The 17,437-nt window shown below is 40.7% G+C and overlaps 2 protein-coding genes across 2 annotated transcripts; both read left to right on the top strand.

Moving 5' to 3' along the window:
* The first annotated feature begins 821 nt into the window (after nt 1-821).
* LOC137610629 (b(0,+)-type amino acid transporter 1-like) lies at nt 822-6,677 on the top strand. Its single transcript, XM_068338314.1, has 7 exons — nt 822-928; nt 1,209-1,923; nt 3,661-3,794; nt 5,769-5,898; nt 5,986-6,110; nt 6,221-6,308; nt 6,380-6,677. The coding sequence occupies exons 1-7, from the start codon at nt 822-824 to the stop codon at nt 6,602-6,604; spliced, it is 1,524 nt and encodes a 507-aa protein (XP_068194415.1). The 3' UTR covers nt 6,605-6,677.
* A 1,958-nt stretch (nt 6,678-8,635) lies between these two features.
* LOC137610490 (GTPase IMAP family member 7-like) lies at nt 8,636-17,114 on the top strand. The gene is made up of 3 exons (XM_068338059.1): nt 8,636-9,084; nt 11,750-12,265; nt 15,740-17,114. Exons 1-3 carry the CDS (start codon nt 9,063-9,065, stop codon nt 16,501-16,503), a joined length of 1,302 nt encoding a protein of 433 aa, XP_068194160.1. The 5' UTR covers nt 8,636-9,062; the 3' UTR covers nt 16,504-17,114.
* The last annotated feature ends 323 nt before the right edge of the window (nt 17,115-17,437 follow it).

Genomic DNA, 17,437 nt, shown 5'->3' with positions numbered 1-17,437 from the left:
AAATGCATTGGGTTCCACTGAGTGACTTCTTATTTCCTGGGGGGGGGGGGGGGGGGCAGTAGGAGGGCTGCTTTCTGGCTTCAGTTCCTTCAAAAACTTTTAACTAGACCAAAAGACACACTGTGGAGACCTCTGGCCCAGTGCATTCTGAAATATTTTAACAACCTGGGGGTGGATTTTAACTCGTTTTTAATGAACACCAGTATTGTGAGCACATCATCTCTGCCTGGTTTTTATAAAAGTGTTTTCAGTGTCTGGAAACTGCTGACAAAGCAAAGACAGAAGCAGGCGAGTTCATTGTTCATGAACCCCCATAGGATGGGTTCTGCGAGAACCCGTCCTATGGGGGTCCATCCTGGGTGATCCCGGCTGGGGAGGTACATCGCTGTCCAGAAGGCTGCAGGTTACAGGAGTCCTCACACTGGGACAGGTGGTAGAGCTGGTTGGACCTCAGCTTAAAGACCCTGCTGGATTGGCTGCTCGGCTGGAATTAAGATCCACGAGGGTCACACAACAACCACTGGACCACTGGAGGCAGAGACTAACAGGACACAAGTGCCTGCTTTTAAAAGGTTTTAAGTAGGGGAACTTTCCGCCACACAGTGAGTACTCATTTCCTGCCTTCTTACTGGCACCGGATTAAAAAAGACTGTTCTGGACCTTAAATGGAGCCTAGACCTTCTGCTACCCTGGAGGAGGCTTCAGGGAAACTACAGGCTGATGGTAAAAACATTGAATAAAATCAAACTGAGGATCGGACTGACACTCCGTGGAGGAATTATTTGAGTCAGGTTTTAAACTTTGTTTTAGGACAAGCCAAGATGGCGGTGTATGTGACCAGGAGAAGGAAGGTGGAGGAGGACCTGACCATTGATGTGGTTTTTCTGTGCAAAAAGATAATCAGGTTCAGAATAATGGTGGATTTCTGGTAATCTAGGCTCATTTTAATATATCTATTTATTTTAAAGTGATACTTTCTTCCTTTTTAGCGGTACTATAAGGAAAAAAGTGACTAATGTTTTTTCAAAAATCAAAAAAATCTCTTTTTATCTTCCTCTCTCTGGAACAGTCAGTCTAGAACTGTCCTTCTTTTACCTTGCTCTGATATAACTGATAACGCTGATATACGTTGAACCACTCCCAGTCTGCCTTCCTCCTCCCAGGTCATACCAGACCCACTGCTAGTGTGCATTTTGAATGCATTTGAGGAGCAGCTTCAAAACAATGCAGAGTGATCAACAAAGTTTGAATCTGAAAAGGGAAGTGGGGCTTATAGGAGCTGTGTCTTTCATCGCTGGAACCATGATAGGATCTGGGATTTTTATAACCCCCCAGTTTGTGTTATCTGCTGTCGGCAGCCCTGGTGCCAGCTTTTTCATATGGGCTTCCTGTGGATTGCTGGCCATTCTGGCGGGCCTCTGCTACGCTGAACTGGGGGCAACCATACCAGAGTCTGGAGGAGAGTTTAACTACATTCTGAAAACATCAGGAAATGTGGTAGCATTCATGTTCACCTTCAGCTACACTGCTATCGTGAGGCCTGCCAGTGCCACTGGAGTTGCTCTGGCTATTGCTGAAAATGTTCTGGCACCTTTTTATGGTGATTGCGTCCCTCCTCCAGTATTGATAAAGTGCATAGCTGCTGGGTGTATAGTAGTGTTCACTGCAGTTAACTGTCTCAGCGTTCGGCTGGCTACCATCGTCCAAATGGTTTCCATGGCAATGAAATTGCTGGCACTGACAGTGATTGTAATGGGAGGTGTTGTGATGCTGTTCCTGGGCAACACCGAAAACTTTCATAACTCATTTGAGGGAACAAATTTTGGCATCAGCCAGTTTGGCATTGCTTTCTATCAGGGCTTGTGGTCCTATGGCGGCTGGAACACTCTGAATTATATAACCGAAGAGTTGAAAAATCCACAAGTAAGAATTAATTGTCAAAAGAGATATATTGAAAGTATTACTGTTTTTTGCAAGAATATTTCATAAACACTAAGTTAGAGATTGTTTACCTACAGATTGTACCAATTGTGCAATCTACCAAACATGGAATTTCATTAAAGATCATGTAATAATAATACCTGTAATAATAATAATAATAATAATAATAATAATAATAAAATCCTTCATTTATCCCCCAGCCCAAGACCCATTGGATTGAGCTACTGCCACCCTGCATGTATTTGAATATTTCTTATTGTATTTTAAAGTACTTTGTTGTGCAGTCATCAATCATTAAAACACACACACACACACACACACACACACACACACACACACACACACACACACACACACACACACACACACACACACACACACACACACACAAGCATCCCATCTGCTTCCACATCAAGAGTTCTCTCTTCGATCACCTTGTTGTCTCAAACTTTGCAACTCATAAATGTGCTTGAGAAATGCAAACGAACAGTTATTGCTTTATTACACAGTTATAATTGCCTCAAACGTGAATAATCATGTCCAGATAGTTTATGAGTAGTTAAAATGTAAGCCTGAAATGAACTTTGAATGGACTTCGTACCAACTTTAAGTGAAACAGATTGGATGGTTGCCAGCGCCTCTTGTTAGAAAATGTTCTACCAGTTCAAAGTTTTATACTTTTACTTTAATCTGGGCGTTCGATTAGGAAGAGTGAACAGCAACTAGAGTGTCTTTATGTTATATGTTCTAATCTGTGTTGCTAGAGTCCAGGAAGAAGATGATGACGAAACGTAGATTAACTTGTCTCAAGAAGTATGACTGGATCAGATTTATTGATGTCTGAAAGATACCCAGGCTCACCTGGAGAGTCCTGAGTTTCCTGAGCTTTGTTCCGTCAGGAATGCAGATCTATCTAAAAATATTTTTTAAAAATTGAATTTTTCAGAAATGCAGGACCAAGGTACGGTTTTTTGGGTGCAGTTGAGTCGGGTTTATTTCTGTACCTCTGGGGAATCATATCTTTCCTGCTGAGTGTAAGAGATTGAATGTGTCCACACTAAATAGTCTTCTTATCATTGCCGTTAATGGACCAGACGTGTGTTTGAACCTCTGCAGATGACGCACCGACAGGAAACAAGAAAAGACCACATGAAGTCTGACATTATAGCAGATACTGTTGTGAACCATGACATGGTGATACAATATATGCCACTTCTAAAACAAATACAGGATAGTAATTATGTTTACTTCAGTCATGGTTGAAATGAGTAGGAAAGGGTGGAAATCATTATTGTGGTTTATTTGAATGTGATAGAAACAAGCTCACATGATCCCACAGAGGCGTTTGTGTATTTGTACAGTGTTGCATATTAATGCAGCAATTAATTCATACAAATGTCAGAATTTATTGTTAATTGTTTATTGTGTCACAGTTTCATACTTTTAAAATATTTTCTTGGGGAATTAACTTCAAATAGTTTTCGTAAAGGCACAAAGCCATGATCTTGTAAATTGAATAGTATAAAACATTCCATTCATATTTGAAACATATTTGAATTTATTATTATCATTTTCAAAGAAACATAACATTATTTAAATCAATGTAGTGAGGACCACGCATGCTCATCCTGCTGCTGTATTTTGACACCCAGGTATATTTAGTTTTGCTCCACATTTTCACATATTGACTAGAACACTAACACGCTGTTTGTCTTACAGGTCAACCTCCTCAGGGCTGTGGTCATAGGTGTTTCCCTGGTGACTGGCCTATATCTGTTGGTGAATGTGAGCTACCTGACAGTGATGACTCCGAAAGAGCTCATGTCCTCCCCTGCAGTAGCAGTAACCTGGGGGTAGGAGAGTGCCTGGTGATGATGTCACATTCTGGCAGATGGGCCCAGACTGTTGGAATTGCTTTCTCCTATCTAAAAACTGCTTATAAAAAAAGTATTGAAAATGCTAAACAGACCAAAAATTCATCGAATTTTTGTCACACCTCTTGGCATTAAGTATCTTGCTTGTTTTGACGTTTCTACTACTGTATATCGTGTCATTTCAGATCCTGCCCTGTCCTGCCCCACTTGCAATCAGTTCATTACCTGCACTTGCCTTCTCCTCACTCACCTGCAGCCATACCCTAATTAGCTACAATCCTCCATAGATCCTCTGCCAGATATTTGTCTTCGCCCTGACTCTCCAGCCTGTGTATCTTAATTGATGTTTGACCCTGCTTTGATTCTGCTTGCTCCCCAGACCCTGCCTTTTGCTGTCCCCCTTGTCTACCTGGACTAATTACTCTTGTACCTGACCCAGCCTGATTCCTGTATTCTGCCCGTTCGCCTGACGTTCATCTGATTCGTCTGGTTGTTGGTTTGATTTAGCCGGCACCAGAACCCTGCTTGTCAAATTAAACTTTTTGAGAGCCTTGACCCACCTGCTTTTCTGTCATGCTTTTGGATTCCCCACCAGTCTTGGTCAAGTCATGACAGAACAATCTGGCCATCTATGTTCATCTGATTTTGCCTCAATTATGGTATTAATAATTTTACAGGGACGTGTCTTCTGCTGTTTCAATGAGGTTTGAGCCACTAAAGCTTGTTTGATTTTGATCTTGATAGGGGCCAACTTATTTCCAGCTAGAAGGATCATACTCATGACCAATGGTGACATGAAATTGCCAGCAGCATTAACTTTATATGATGGATGGTTTGTTTTGACCTTGAGAATAGCTTTACCAAGGGTTCGGTAGAAAGCTTCTTTGGTGCTACTTATCAGTTGCCTCCGTTGGGCAATAGACGCTGTAAATTGCCAGTTTGAAGCCATTTATCTTGACCGTCACCAATGTTAATCTACCTTCAAAGATGTGTTGGACATCGACCAGTGTGACATGTGGAGCCGAGACCACAGTCACTCTTGCCTGAACATCTTTCACTCCACTGCGTGCTACACACCATCCTTTCAGGATTTCATCTTCACCTTTATTTCACCTTCACTCTCGTTCAGTCCGTTGACAAACCGCTTGCAGACATTTCATATGCATTGTGTCACACAGTCTGCCAGTTTACAATACTTTCACATTTACAGGTTCTTACATTAATGGTTCCCTGCCAAAAGGTGTGTTTGTCCTTTTTTAGATTAAACTTGTTCATATCTAAAATGAGATATCTAATATCTAGTACTATTATCATAAACAAGCAGAATCCAAAATATAAATATAGAGACAAAACTTCATTGCCTTTTTAAAGTAGTTATCAAATCACTTTAATATCAAAAGTTCTTCTATAATTAGGTACAGGTTCAGAATGTAATTATTTTTTGAGATAAGATAAAATAAGATAATCCGTTATTCATCCTAAAATGGGGAAATTTTCATGATCACAGCAGCAGCATTTAGAGATGATGAAAGAATAGATTGTCATCCAGATTGCCTAAGTGGTTGTCAGTTTGTGGTCAACTGGGAGAGGTGCTAGTTATACAGTCTGACAGCTGCAGGAAGGAAAGACCTGCGATAGCATCCCTTCACATATTGTGAAGTTGTCATCCATGACGGGAATTGTTCTCCGTCATAGATGACAACTTGGCCATTATCCTTGTCTCTCCCACTTCCTCCACTGAGGCCAGGAGGCATCCTAGGACAGAACTCACAGATGAGGCTCACTTATAGCTTTCTGGGAATAGGAATAATAATGTCACTGGAATATAGGAATTACAGTACAAGACCTCTAACCCTAAACAAACCCCATGATATACCACGCTCTTTTTGGGGTTTTTGAAAGCCAATCATGCTATGTGACACTAGGAACCTTCTTTTCTTTTTTTTTAAACAGAAACAAGGTCTTTGGAAACTGGGGCTGGATCATGTCAGTGGCTGCAGCATTGTCTGCTGTTGGTACATTGAATGGAACATTTTTCTCCGGAGGCCGCATGTGTTTTGTTGCTGCCAGAGAAGGACACATGGTAAGAGCCTCTCAAAATATACTGTTTGTCTGATTTTCCACTACAAGGTGGTCAAAGCATTTCAGAAGACTGATGTTTCTTCTACAGCCAGATATACTCTCCATGGTTCATGTCGAGAGACTGACACCATCCCCGGCGCTGTTGTTCACTGCTCTCGTCTCTCTGCTGGTGTTGATCCCTGGAGATTTACAGAGTATTGTTAACTACTTCAGGTGAATGCTGGGCCTGCACTGTGCATTTTGAGCTTCATTTCTCTTTAATTGCTTAAACAAAGGATAGATAGCCTGTTTGTACTTATCCGACACTTCTTTGTGGTTGTTAGTTTTACTGCCTGGTTTTTCTATGGTATAACCATCTCTGGACTTCTCTACCTGAAGATCAAGAAGCCAAACCTCCACAAATCATATAAGGTCAGTGTGAAACACACTACAAAATAAGCACAATGCGAATCAACTTGTCTAATGTGTTCTTCTCTCCACAGGTCCCCATTTTAGTCCCCATAATAGTTGTCATTGCTGCGATATTGCTTGTTCTAGCACCCATCATAGACAATCCTCAGACTGAATATCTCTATGTGATCTCTCTTATCTTAAGTGGTGCTATCATCTATATACCCTTCATACATTATCACCTCTGTTCAGGACTTTTGACTAAGCCAACTCAGTACCTGCAGATACTTTTGGAGGTTGCCCCAGAAGAGAAATAGCTAATAGTTTGCTAACTACAGCTGTACCTTTGAAATTGTTTGTTTTAAGTGTTAATTGTTTCTTTATGTTCCAACCTGCAAATAAAAATTCTGCTTGAGAATGTGTACTTCAGATATCATTATTAAGTTAGGATGTACAACTTTGTTTACAGCAGTCTACTTTCTGTCCATTGTCATATAGTTAAACACTTATTTATGGATGTCTCACCCATGAATGTATTGTCACATTAAGTGTTTTAATTCCTTTGTTTTTGTGAGGAGCCCTTTTCAGTTATTTGATGGATGATTCTATCTGGAGTCAATTCCTCAGTTTCGCCACATGGGGCATCGCCACTAGCGAGACAATTGGATGTGGTTGGTGTTCACCTGTCGTCTACAGATGCGGTCCCCACCCTTTTTTGCGCCACGATAATCGTTAATGACGCAGCCGTCCTGGTGACGGGGTCTTATGTCAAATGTAAACATCAACATTTATTTTAAAATCCTTTCTAATAAGAAACAACTATGATAAAAAAAAGTCGATTCAAGTGACTGGGGTTTATTTTGGTAATGTAGTGACTTACAGTCAGTGCATTCAACGTAGGAGAAATACTCATTTAGTCCCCTGATAGACAGACTTGAATAGTTCTGCAGCTGTGGTGTTGGTTGGCAAAAATAGTGCACATAAAATATCCTCCTGATATATACATCACACGTAAACAAGTTGTGTTGCCTTGTTATCAACATCAGTAGATTGTAGATTTGTCAACCTGGATTGCGTACTACGGTGACTCATTTATCTTCTCCAACTGCTTCTTAATATCTTCTATGATATTCTCAATATGCTTAGTGATGGTGTTAGCCCAAAGAGGAACCAAAGCAGCTTTGAAGGCTTCATTGACTCATGGTTTGTCGCCACATATTACACAGAGCGGGCTTGGCGCATGTGATTCATCTGTAGGGATAAACCTTATTCCAAGTAGGACTCATGATGTTGCCCTTTAAATGCAGATTTTATGTTCTTGGAAATCCTAGGCTCTTCTGTCTCCTCATTGGACCTTTTCCCCTTTCTAAAGAAGCTGGCCAAAAATGTTTGTTTCGACTCATTTTTGCTTGTGGGCTTAAGTTTTGGGATAACGGCTGGTAATCTGTCATCTGACCGAGAACTGTGAAGAGGCATTCGTCTGTGCATCATTCCGCACATAAGTCACTTTTCAGATGTTTTGGTCGCCCATATATGTCACAACGAGCCGGATTGTGACCCAAAGGCGGGACAAGGGTGGAGAAGCTTTTATCCATGGTTTAATCGGAAAACCAAACTTTAGGCACAGGCAAGGATCAAAACAAGACGTAGGCAGCGGTACAAAATAATCTGGCACAGACCCAAGACAGAACCCGGCTTAAAAAGCCTCAGGCTAATCAGACTGATCAAGTCTAGATATGGAGACAAGCAACAAGTGTGGAGAAGAGGCACCGGTCACAAGTTCTGTCTCAAATCCTGCTACACCCCAGCACAGCAGATCACCAGGATTGGGGTCCTGGACCAAATGGAGTTCAGGCCCAGGGTCGGGAACAGTTCAGGAACCGTCTGGGATCCAGGTGTGGTAACCGGCTGGGGTCTGGGTGCAGAGACAGGCTAGGGTGCCAACTCGGAAGCAGGCTGGGGTGCCGACTCGGAAGCAGGCTGGGGTCCGACTTGAAAGCTGGGTTTGGAGCAGGAACAGGTTCTGGGCCAGGCAAAAAACTGGAGCTGAGATTCCGAGGGCGTGCCATGGTGGCTATCCCCTCCTCTCCGCAGCCAACTCAGGATCCCAGAGCTTGCTGCTGGTTATAGGACCCAAACCCCAGAGAAAGCAGGGTTGGTTCTGTCACAATGAGCACATAAAAATCTATATATAAAACCTGTTTACTGGCTCTTGATTGTGACTCACAAAGATGGCAATTTTCCATAGCTGATCACACCCAATCCTTAGTAACTATCTACTGAAGATTGGGTATGTAATCCGAATGCTGTGAAAGATTTGTGAAACAAAAAATTAATTATTGAATATGTTTATTTATATACTGAAAATGATTAAACATGATTATAATGATTTGCTGACAGGAACATATGAATAAAAATGCTTCCACATTCATTTCTTAGTTTGTGAGTCTATCTCATAGCATCCTAACCCTAGCCCTCTGCTCTTTATTTCCTTGGTTTAGACTCCTCTCTGAATCCTCTCTGTTGCAAACAAGTGGAATTTAGATAGCAAACTTGGATTTAGAAGACAATCAAATTATTAGACAGTTTATTTTATGAAATACTTTTGGAACAAGTAATAAGTATTTTATACTTCCTTCTTTGAACATTCCAAAAAGCCAGTTTAGCAGAGTCAGGGAACGCCCATGAGAGTATAAGAAAAGTAAAGTAACATGTTAGGAAGTACAAATCACAAGGCATTTGTTTGAACAATAGCAACAGCTTAGTCCGTTCAACATGAATAAGGCTTTCAGTCCAGGTAACACATCATCTATTTATTGTTCTCGTATTATATTTGACCATCCTTCCACTTTAATGTGTAAATAATGTAATGTAATAATGTAATATGTCAATTTAGATTTACATGTGTTACACTTGAACCTCGAATTTGTATTTTGTAGGGGGTTGTCAGCCAATTCCGTATTGACTTATGACACTAACGATGATTTTTTGTGCCGTATGACATTAATATTTTCTATTGTTCTATAAGCCAGCTTATAAATCATTTTGTTCACTTGACGACATATTTCTGCCACATTCCTGAAAGTCTTCCATGAGTGATACATGAATAGGCAGGTAAGCCATGACTGCTTTGGCACATTACGTTACGTTACATCAATAGCTTGGTTACATTCAGCATATTTTACTTTCAGGCTACATTAAATGTGTTCACGGTCCGGGTTACTATCAAAATCCCTTTAACATGTATCTGTAACATGATCGAAGAATAATATTTTCTATTGCAATGACGTAAGAAGCTAACATTAGCTGTTATAACAATTAGTGATATCACAGTAGTTTTTGATACACTGTATTGATTCATAGAATTATTGTTTTCTAATAGAGTCTAAGTAGATGACTGACGGGACTAAGGAAAAGAAAACAGCTTCCAGATTATAGAACTGTACTTTTATGGTTATACATTGCGCCCTCATTAGTAGGTATCATGTGACTACCCACTAAAAATCTGTAAAAAGTCGTGTGTGTTGATGCGCGAATGCGCGAGGGATTACTGTATTAATTTAAACAAGACAAAATTGACTATTTTTAATCTCTTAAAATCATCTTCAGACCCTATGATTGGTGTCTTGTGACTAGATGGAGTGCACCATCCTGTATATACCCAGTTTCATAGTCAGAAGTATAGACTGTTAAGTTGTTTAATGCTGTTAAAACATGTGAATGGATCGATTTATAGTTGAACAGTAGCTTTTCCTTTACTTCTGCCATCTTTGTGACACCATGATAATTGTTTTCCTGCCAAATTGTTCATCTTCATAAACACTGAGTAAATTTGCAAAACTCGCCCTCCCTGCAGTACTCTTCGTCTGTGGGGTGTGGGAAAACAAGCAAAACCAGCACAACGTAATCACAAGAACAGGAATGCTAGAGAGTAGGACCAGTTTGTGACGTTGCCTTTGACACGGCACTCTGAATGACACCACACACTTGGTAGGGGTTGTTTTTGAACCACTGCTTCAGCGGGTTCTGAGATCTAAGTCAGAATTCTGGCTTCTGTCTCACAATATAGAGCAGCTGGATAGTACACTCTATATATATATTTGTCTGCATGATTTACATAGGAGGATTAGGGCCACTGGAAACAAAAAAAGGGCTATATTGTGAGACAGGGTTCAATAAAACAATATGAGGTATAGATTACGTGTTCATGTATGCTTAGATAGATAGATAGATAGATAGATAGATAGATAGATAGATAGATAGATAGATAGATAGATAGATAGATAGATAGATAGATAGATAGATAGATAGATAGATAGATACTTTATTAATCCTGGAGGAAATTGCCCCAGGACATACCACAAGACATACACTACACTAAAAGACACATAAAGCACTAACAGGACATATACTAAACTATAATATAAACAGTATAAAATGGAATAAAAAGTGAAAGTGAAGATAGCAGGAGGCCCACATGGTGGGTAAGGTACACCCTTCTTACATTGTAAGGCATGTCACTGTCTAATGTCACAACATCACAACTCCTTGGCCCCACTACACTGCAGCACAGGCTGACATCCCATCTCCTCCCCTCCATTCAACCGCGTGCTGACCACGCCACCCCCCCCCGCTCCCCCTGACAGAGTCATTGTAACCCTTGATGACACGGGGCACAAAGGAGGACCTCAGCCTCTCTGTGGAGGCGCTGTGTGACAGCAGTCTGCCGCTGAAGGTGCTCCTCTGCTGCGAGAAGGTGGTGTGCAGGGGGGAAGGGGCTGGTGTTGTTCAGGACAGCACTGACTTAGGACAGGGTCCTGCTCTCCAGAAGTGTCCCCACAGAGTCCAGGCTCAGCCCGACCACTGAGTCTGCTTTGCGGATGAGTCTGTTCAGACGGTCCATATCTCTTTTCCTGGCCCCACCACCCCAACACACAATGGCGTATGACAGCACACTGGAGACTACGGACTAATTGAACATGAGAAGGAGCTCAAGACAGATGTTGAAGGAGTCCAGCCTCCTCAGGAAGTACATCCTGCTCTGCCCCTTCTTGTACACACAGTCCGAGTTGAGAGGCCAGTCCAGTCTGCTTTCTAGCTGCAGTCCCAGGTACTTATAGTTTCCTACCACCTCCACCTCACTGCCCTCGATGATCACCTGCTGTGGATTACAACGTCAAGCTTTTGGAGAAGAGTGTTAACCTTTAGTTTGAGTCATTTCTCTTTGATTCTGACTGTCTTTGTAGGCATAATGTGTGTTTGTCCATGGATTGTCTGCTCTGGATGTGTGGTTTCATTTATCAAATTCTGATGACCCGAGTGTGATTACACATAGTTTATCATGCTAATTATCTCAGATCACTCGCCTTCAAAAATGTAGTTATGTGACACTTTTTTTCCCCCACATGAAGTGTGAAACACAGTAATACATGTTGAAAGGTGTATTTATGTATTTGCCACAGATCCATTTGAAAGGAGGATTGTTCTTGTTGGGAAGACAGGAGTAGGGAAGAGTGCTGCAGGAAACACCATCCTTGGCAGAGAAGCCTTTGAGTCAGAGCTGTCTCCAACTTCCCTGACGTCGGAATGCCAAAAAGCCAAAGGACATGTTGGTGATCGTCCTGTCGCTGTTATCGACACTCCAGGGTTGTTTGATACTAATTTCACACAAGCAGAAGTGTTGATGCGGATTAAGATGTGCATCTCTCTGTCTTCTCCTGGTCCTCATGCCTTCCTGGTAGTCCTCCAACTGGGTCGATTCACCCAGGAGGAGAAAGAAACCATCAAGATGATACAGACTACATTTGGAGATGATGCATCCAATTACACAATGGTGTTGTTCACACATGGGGATCAACTGAAGAACCAGACAATAGAAAGCTACATATCTGAGAGTTCTGACATGACAGCCTTTATTAGGAAGTGCCACAATCGATACCATGTCTTCAACAATGAAATAAAGGATCCTGAACAAACCAGTGAGCTACTAAACAAAATTGACAAGATGACGATGGCTAATGATGGGAAGCACTACACAAATGAAATGTTCATGAGAGCAGAGGCAGCCATAGAGAAGGAGAAAGAGCGACTGCTAAAGGAGATGAATGCAATGAGGCAGAAAGAATTGAAAGATCTGAGAGCCAAATATCAACAGGGGGGGACCTTCCACAGAGTGGAGAAGGAGGTCATTGTGAGATATGAGGATGCAGCTAGAACTAAAGCTGAAAAATCAAATGCATTTATTAAATCTAATATAATACTTGTATCAACAGGTATTGGTGCAGGTGTTGGATTAGTTGTTGGGGCTGTTGGAGGTCCCATTGGACTGGCAGCTGGAGCTGCAATTGGTGCAGCTATAGGAGCTACCGCTGGTATTGCATCAGTCTTAGTCTCTGACCGTTGCCATGTTCAATAATGATAGCACACACACACACACACACACACACACACACACACACACACAAACACACACACACACACACACACACACACACACACACTACGTGATTATTAACATTATGAATAATTATGATGATGTTTGATTGTTTTCCAGTAATATATTACCTAATGTTATCTGCTTTTTCGCACATTTATTTTTCATTTTAGAAAGCTATTATAACTTTTTTTATCTGCATAGCACAGTGCGCCCTCGCGCATTCGCGCATCCAACGCTTGCAACTTCACCTCATCACGTTGTTACGGTAGGAAGTCACGTGATACCGTACGCGCATTCTAATGGCTGACGGCATCCGGAAGTACGTTACTTTCCGTGAGTCTCGAACTTATATGAGACACAAAAGTGCATTAAACGGTCGATCAGAGTGTGGGAAAAGGTAATACAGATAGGAGGTGGTTTAATATCAGTATGTGGAGGGTTCATGAATGTTTAAATTACCGTAAATAATAACATAAATAGTTCATCATTCTATCATGGAATTCGTTAATCGTGTGTGGTTCCTGGAACGCATTACCTGCATACCTGAAATGGACAGGCAATTAAGTAATTACTTCCTGTCTTTTAAAAAGCGGGAAGTTCCATCAGCGGAACTTTCAACACTATATTTCTCCATCACTGGGCAGTATCCTCTCTGGTTTACGAATATAATACGTATTCACTACCTTCATTATTTAGTCATAGCTTTCATACAAGCTACATTCCCTGGAAAGATTCCTCAAGCTGTAGCCCAGGGAAGGTTTCAGGAACAAAAACAAAGATGCTTATAGTACACTGACCTCCTTTAAAGTCCAGCAGTTACTCTTCAATAAATTAAACCCAAATCTAGATCCAGTTAACAAACAAGTTTCAAGAAAAGTAGTTCATGCTTAATTGATAAAAAAAATGTCACAAATGTCCTATGCTGTGATGGTAAAGGAAAAAAGTGAAAGAACTTGATTAATTCTTCCATGGTATCTGCCCAAACTTTCATCTTGATATTCCATGATGCACACAGGGTAAATGGGGAGGAAGATTGGCATCCAAGTGGGAGGATGGGAAGGAGTTTTGTCTTTAAAGCTTTTTTTAAATTCCCTTTAGATTTACCTGCATTTGAGTTTACTTCAGTGAGTCCAGTCTAGGACTATAGATAACTAAATCAATTACTACACAAGGCATAACAAATCAAACACATGCAGAACAGTCTTATGGGTACCTTATTGTGATATTAATGTTACTGATAAGACTTTCACCAAATTGACTTTGAAGCAATGAGAAGGAGACCTCATGTTACTGTTTCACAATCTTTGGTACTTTTTGTGAGTGTCTGACAGATGGAAAGATTCCTGAGACAAACACATTTGGAATGAAGTTACAGCAATGGTAAAACATGTATAGCTTATATAGTGTACTACTTTTGTTGTTACTGTAGCCTCTCTTCTTGTGTACTTGATATATTACAACTGTCTACGTGGAATTACTTTCTAAGGTTATTGTACATATTACACTGGATTTAAATGTAAGATTACAGGAAATGTCAGGAGACAACTGTATTGAAGGATTGGCTTCTTTGGTGTATATTTTCCTGACTGTCAATAAATGTCAGCCTGAGCTAAACCAACCATATGTGAGTATGCCTCGTTACCTTCTGACTTGTCTGAAGGACTACATCAATGGTATATCATCTAATCCTTGAAGATACTACATTTGAAAACAAGTACTTTCCTTTTTGGAAAATGAATGCATTGAATCTTCTTCTTCTTCTTCTCCTGTGGTCTTTTCCCTTCAGGGGTCACCACAGCAAACAGTTGCCTCCATCTAACCCTGTCTTCTGCATCCTCTTCTCTCACACCAACTACCTTCATGTCCTCTTTCACTACATCCATAAATCTCCTCTTTGGTCTTCCTCTAGGCCTCCTGCCTGGCAGTTCAAAACTCAGCATCCTTCTACCAATATATTCACTATCTCTCCTCTGGACATGTCCAAACCATCTCAGTCTGGCCTCTCTGACTTTATCTCCAGAACCTCTAACATGTGCTGTCCCTCTGATGTACTCATTCCTGATCCTATCCATCCTGGTCACTCCCAGAGAGAACCTCAGCATCTTCATCTCTGCTACCTCCAGCTCTGTCTCCTGTCTTTTCCTCAGTGACACTGTCTCTAGACCAAACAACATCGCTGGTCTCACCACAGTTTTGTACACCTTTCCTTTCATTTTAGCTGAAACTCAGACGAGGTTGTATTGAATGTAGTTCTTTATTTACTATCAGGACATGGATACTGTATGTGAGTGGTAGGTGAGTGAATATAGCACACGTCATAGAGTACTTTGAGCGGCTGGTTGACTATAAAATGTCACATAAATGCAAGTATTTCCTTTCATTCATCTTCTGAAAGTTGAGACGACTGTTATAATCTCGTCATTGGCCGCTTATCCGAATCTGGTTCACGGGTTACGTTGGAGACTATCTCAGCTGACTATGAGTTCAGTTTCCGTCCGTCCATCCATCCATCAAGTTTTATTTATAAAGTGCTTAATCACGTCAACAGACATTTCAAACAGGCAGAGAAACCCAACAGAACCCTCCAGAGCAAGCATAAGCGACAGCGGCGGAGAAAAAACTCCCTCATTGAGGAAGAAAGTCCAGGCAGGACCCAGACTCTTTTGGGCGGCCATCCGCCTTGACCGGTTGGGTGGAAAAGAAATACAATGAAGATAAGGACAGGGTAAGAGAAAGACAGGCAGAGAAAGAGAAGGGCAGATAGGCCAGATGGAGTCAGTGTCTTTATAATTATTCATCAAAAGGCCATGCAGATATCACTCCTAATGTATATAGATGACGAGGTATATAACAGCAGTTTTAAAGGCCTTTTAATCAACATAAATTCTGCATCCTGGAACACATGGGAACCTCCTGAGATGTTCAGAGAAATAAAATGTGTTGTAAAAGCTTCCAGGAAAGTTCAATGTTTTGAAGAAAACAAGGCTCAAACTGAAAACGTTTCTCCGTTTTACAGGATTTCACACTGAGAAGAGGAGTGATGAACTCCGAATCGTTTTGGTGGGGAAGACAGGATCAGGAAAGAGCTCAACAGGAAACACCATCTTTGGGAGAGATCTTTTTTCTTCCCGACAGTCTTCTATTTCCTGTACAACTGAAAGCAAGAGAGTTGAGGGAGAATTCAGAGGTCGAGAAGTCACCGTCATTGACACTCCAGGGCTGTTTGACACTGACTTAACCCAGGACGAGCTGCTGAAGAGAATCAAGATGTGTATTTCTCTGTCTGCTCCAGGCCCTCATGTCTTCTTGTTGGTCTTAAAGCTTGGCAGATTCACCCAGGAGGAAAAAGATACGATGAGGATGATTCAAAGCATTTTTGGTGAGGAAGCAGCAAAATACTCACTAGTGTTGTTCACACACGGAGACAGACTGAAGAAGCAAACTATTGAACAGTTTATCGCAAAGAGCGAAGACATGCAGGGTCTAATTGAGACATGTCATGGAAGATACCACGTCTTCAACAACCAAGTGAAAGATGAGAAACAGGTTGAAGAACTCCTGGAGAAAATTGACAGAATGACTTTGGGGAATGATGGAGGTCACTATACCAAAAAGATGTTCAAAAAAGCAGAAAAAGCCTCAAAGAAAGAGAAACATGAACTTTCTAAGAAGCTTAAGGCAGAAGAGCATGACCGGAGGAGAACCCTAAAGGATGAAGTTAAGAGAGAAATTAATGTAGCAGGAAAGCCAAAAAAAAGAGAAAGATGTCTTCTGCAGTAGATAAGGAAGATACTCTAGCTATTCAGAAAAAAGGTAGCCTTGTGAGCAAGTAGCTAGACCTTAAGAATATAGGTCACAACATAAAGTTATGAACCACAAGCCCGCACAAAGCAAAACAAACCTTTGCTAAAACATGATGTCCCAGGTTGTGTTTGAGCCCAACACATACATAAATCACAAGCAGAACTATGGAAAAGTGGAATCACTGTCCATTATGATGGCTGTTTGTTTTTATTACACAACCTTTTACTGTGAACACAGATAGGTTGGAAACAAACGGGTTTCAGGCCTCCTTTCTACATTTCTTTAATCTGTTTAAAGTTCAATAAAGGTACGTGTGAGAGATATGTTTGTATTTGAGTTTTGAGAGACAGTATGCCTGAGGGAAATGAAGGTATTTATTAAAGCTTTAGCTGGCATACTGTGAGGGGGCAGGTCACTGACCCTAAAAGGGCCCTTTTAAGCAGGCAAGGTGGTGGAAAATGTCAATTTGTTGATGAACAGGTATAAAAGCTGAAGTGTTTTTATTATTGACAGAGTAAAACCCTGTGTATTAAAGAGATCTGATACATCACACCAAGTCCATAATTCTTCAGAGAATTAGCCACTGTCATGAAACAGGAACTCTCCCTGAGAGATGCCCTGCTGACCCCTAAGCCACGGCTGAAGGTTGAATGGCAGCAGGAGTCTCCAATGGAATCAGGGAAAGTTGTTTCTTTAGAAATGTCTTTTTGTGGGTCTAATCAATTAGAACTCAAAGCATATATATATATATTAAAAAAAAAATATATATATAATATATATATAATATATATATAATATATATTATAATATAGATTATATATATTATATAAATATATATTATAATATATTATATATATTTTATATAATATATATTATAATATATATAATATATATAATTATATATTATAAC

Source organism: Antennarius striatus, chromosome 17 (genome assembly GCF_040054535.1).
Source record: "Antennarius striatus isolate MH-2024 chromosome 17, ASM4005453v1, whole genome shotgun sequence".
In the NCBI taxonomy this organism is placed as follows: Eukaryota; Metazoa; Chordata; class Actinopteri; order Lophiiformes; family Antennariidae; genus Antennarius; species Antennarius striatus.
Note: the sequence above shows the minus strand (reverse complement) of the source record. Positions and strands in the feature narration are given on the sequence as shown.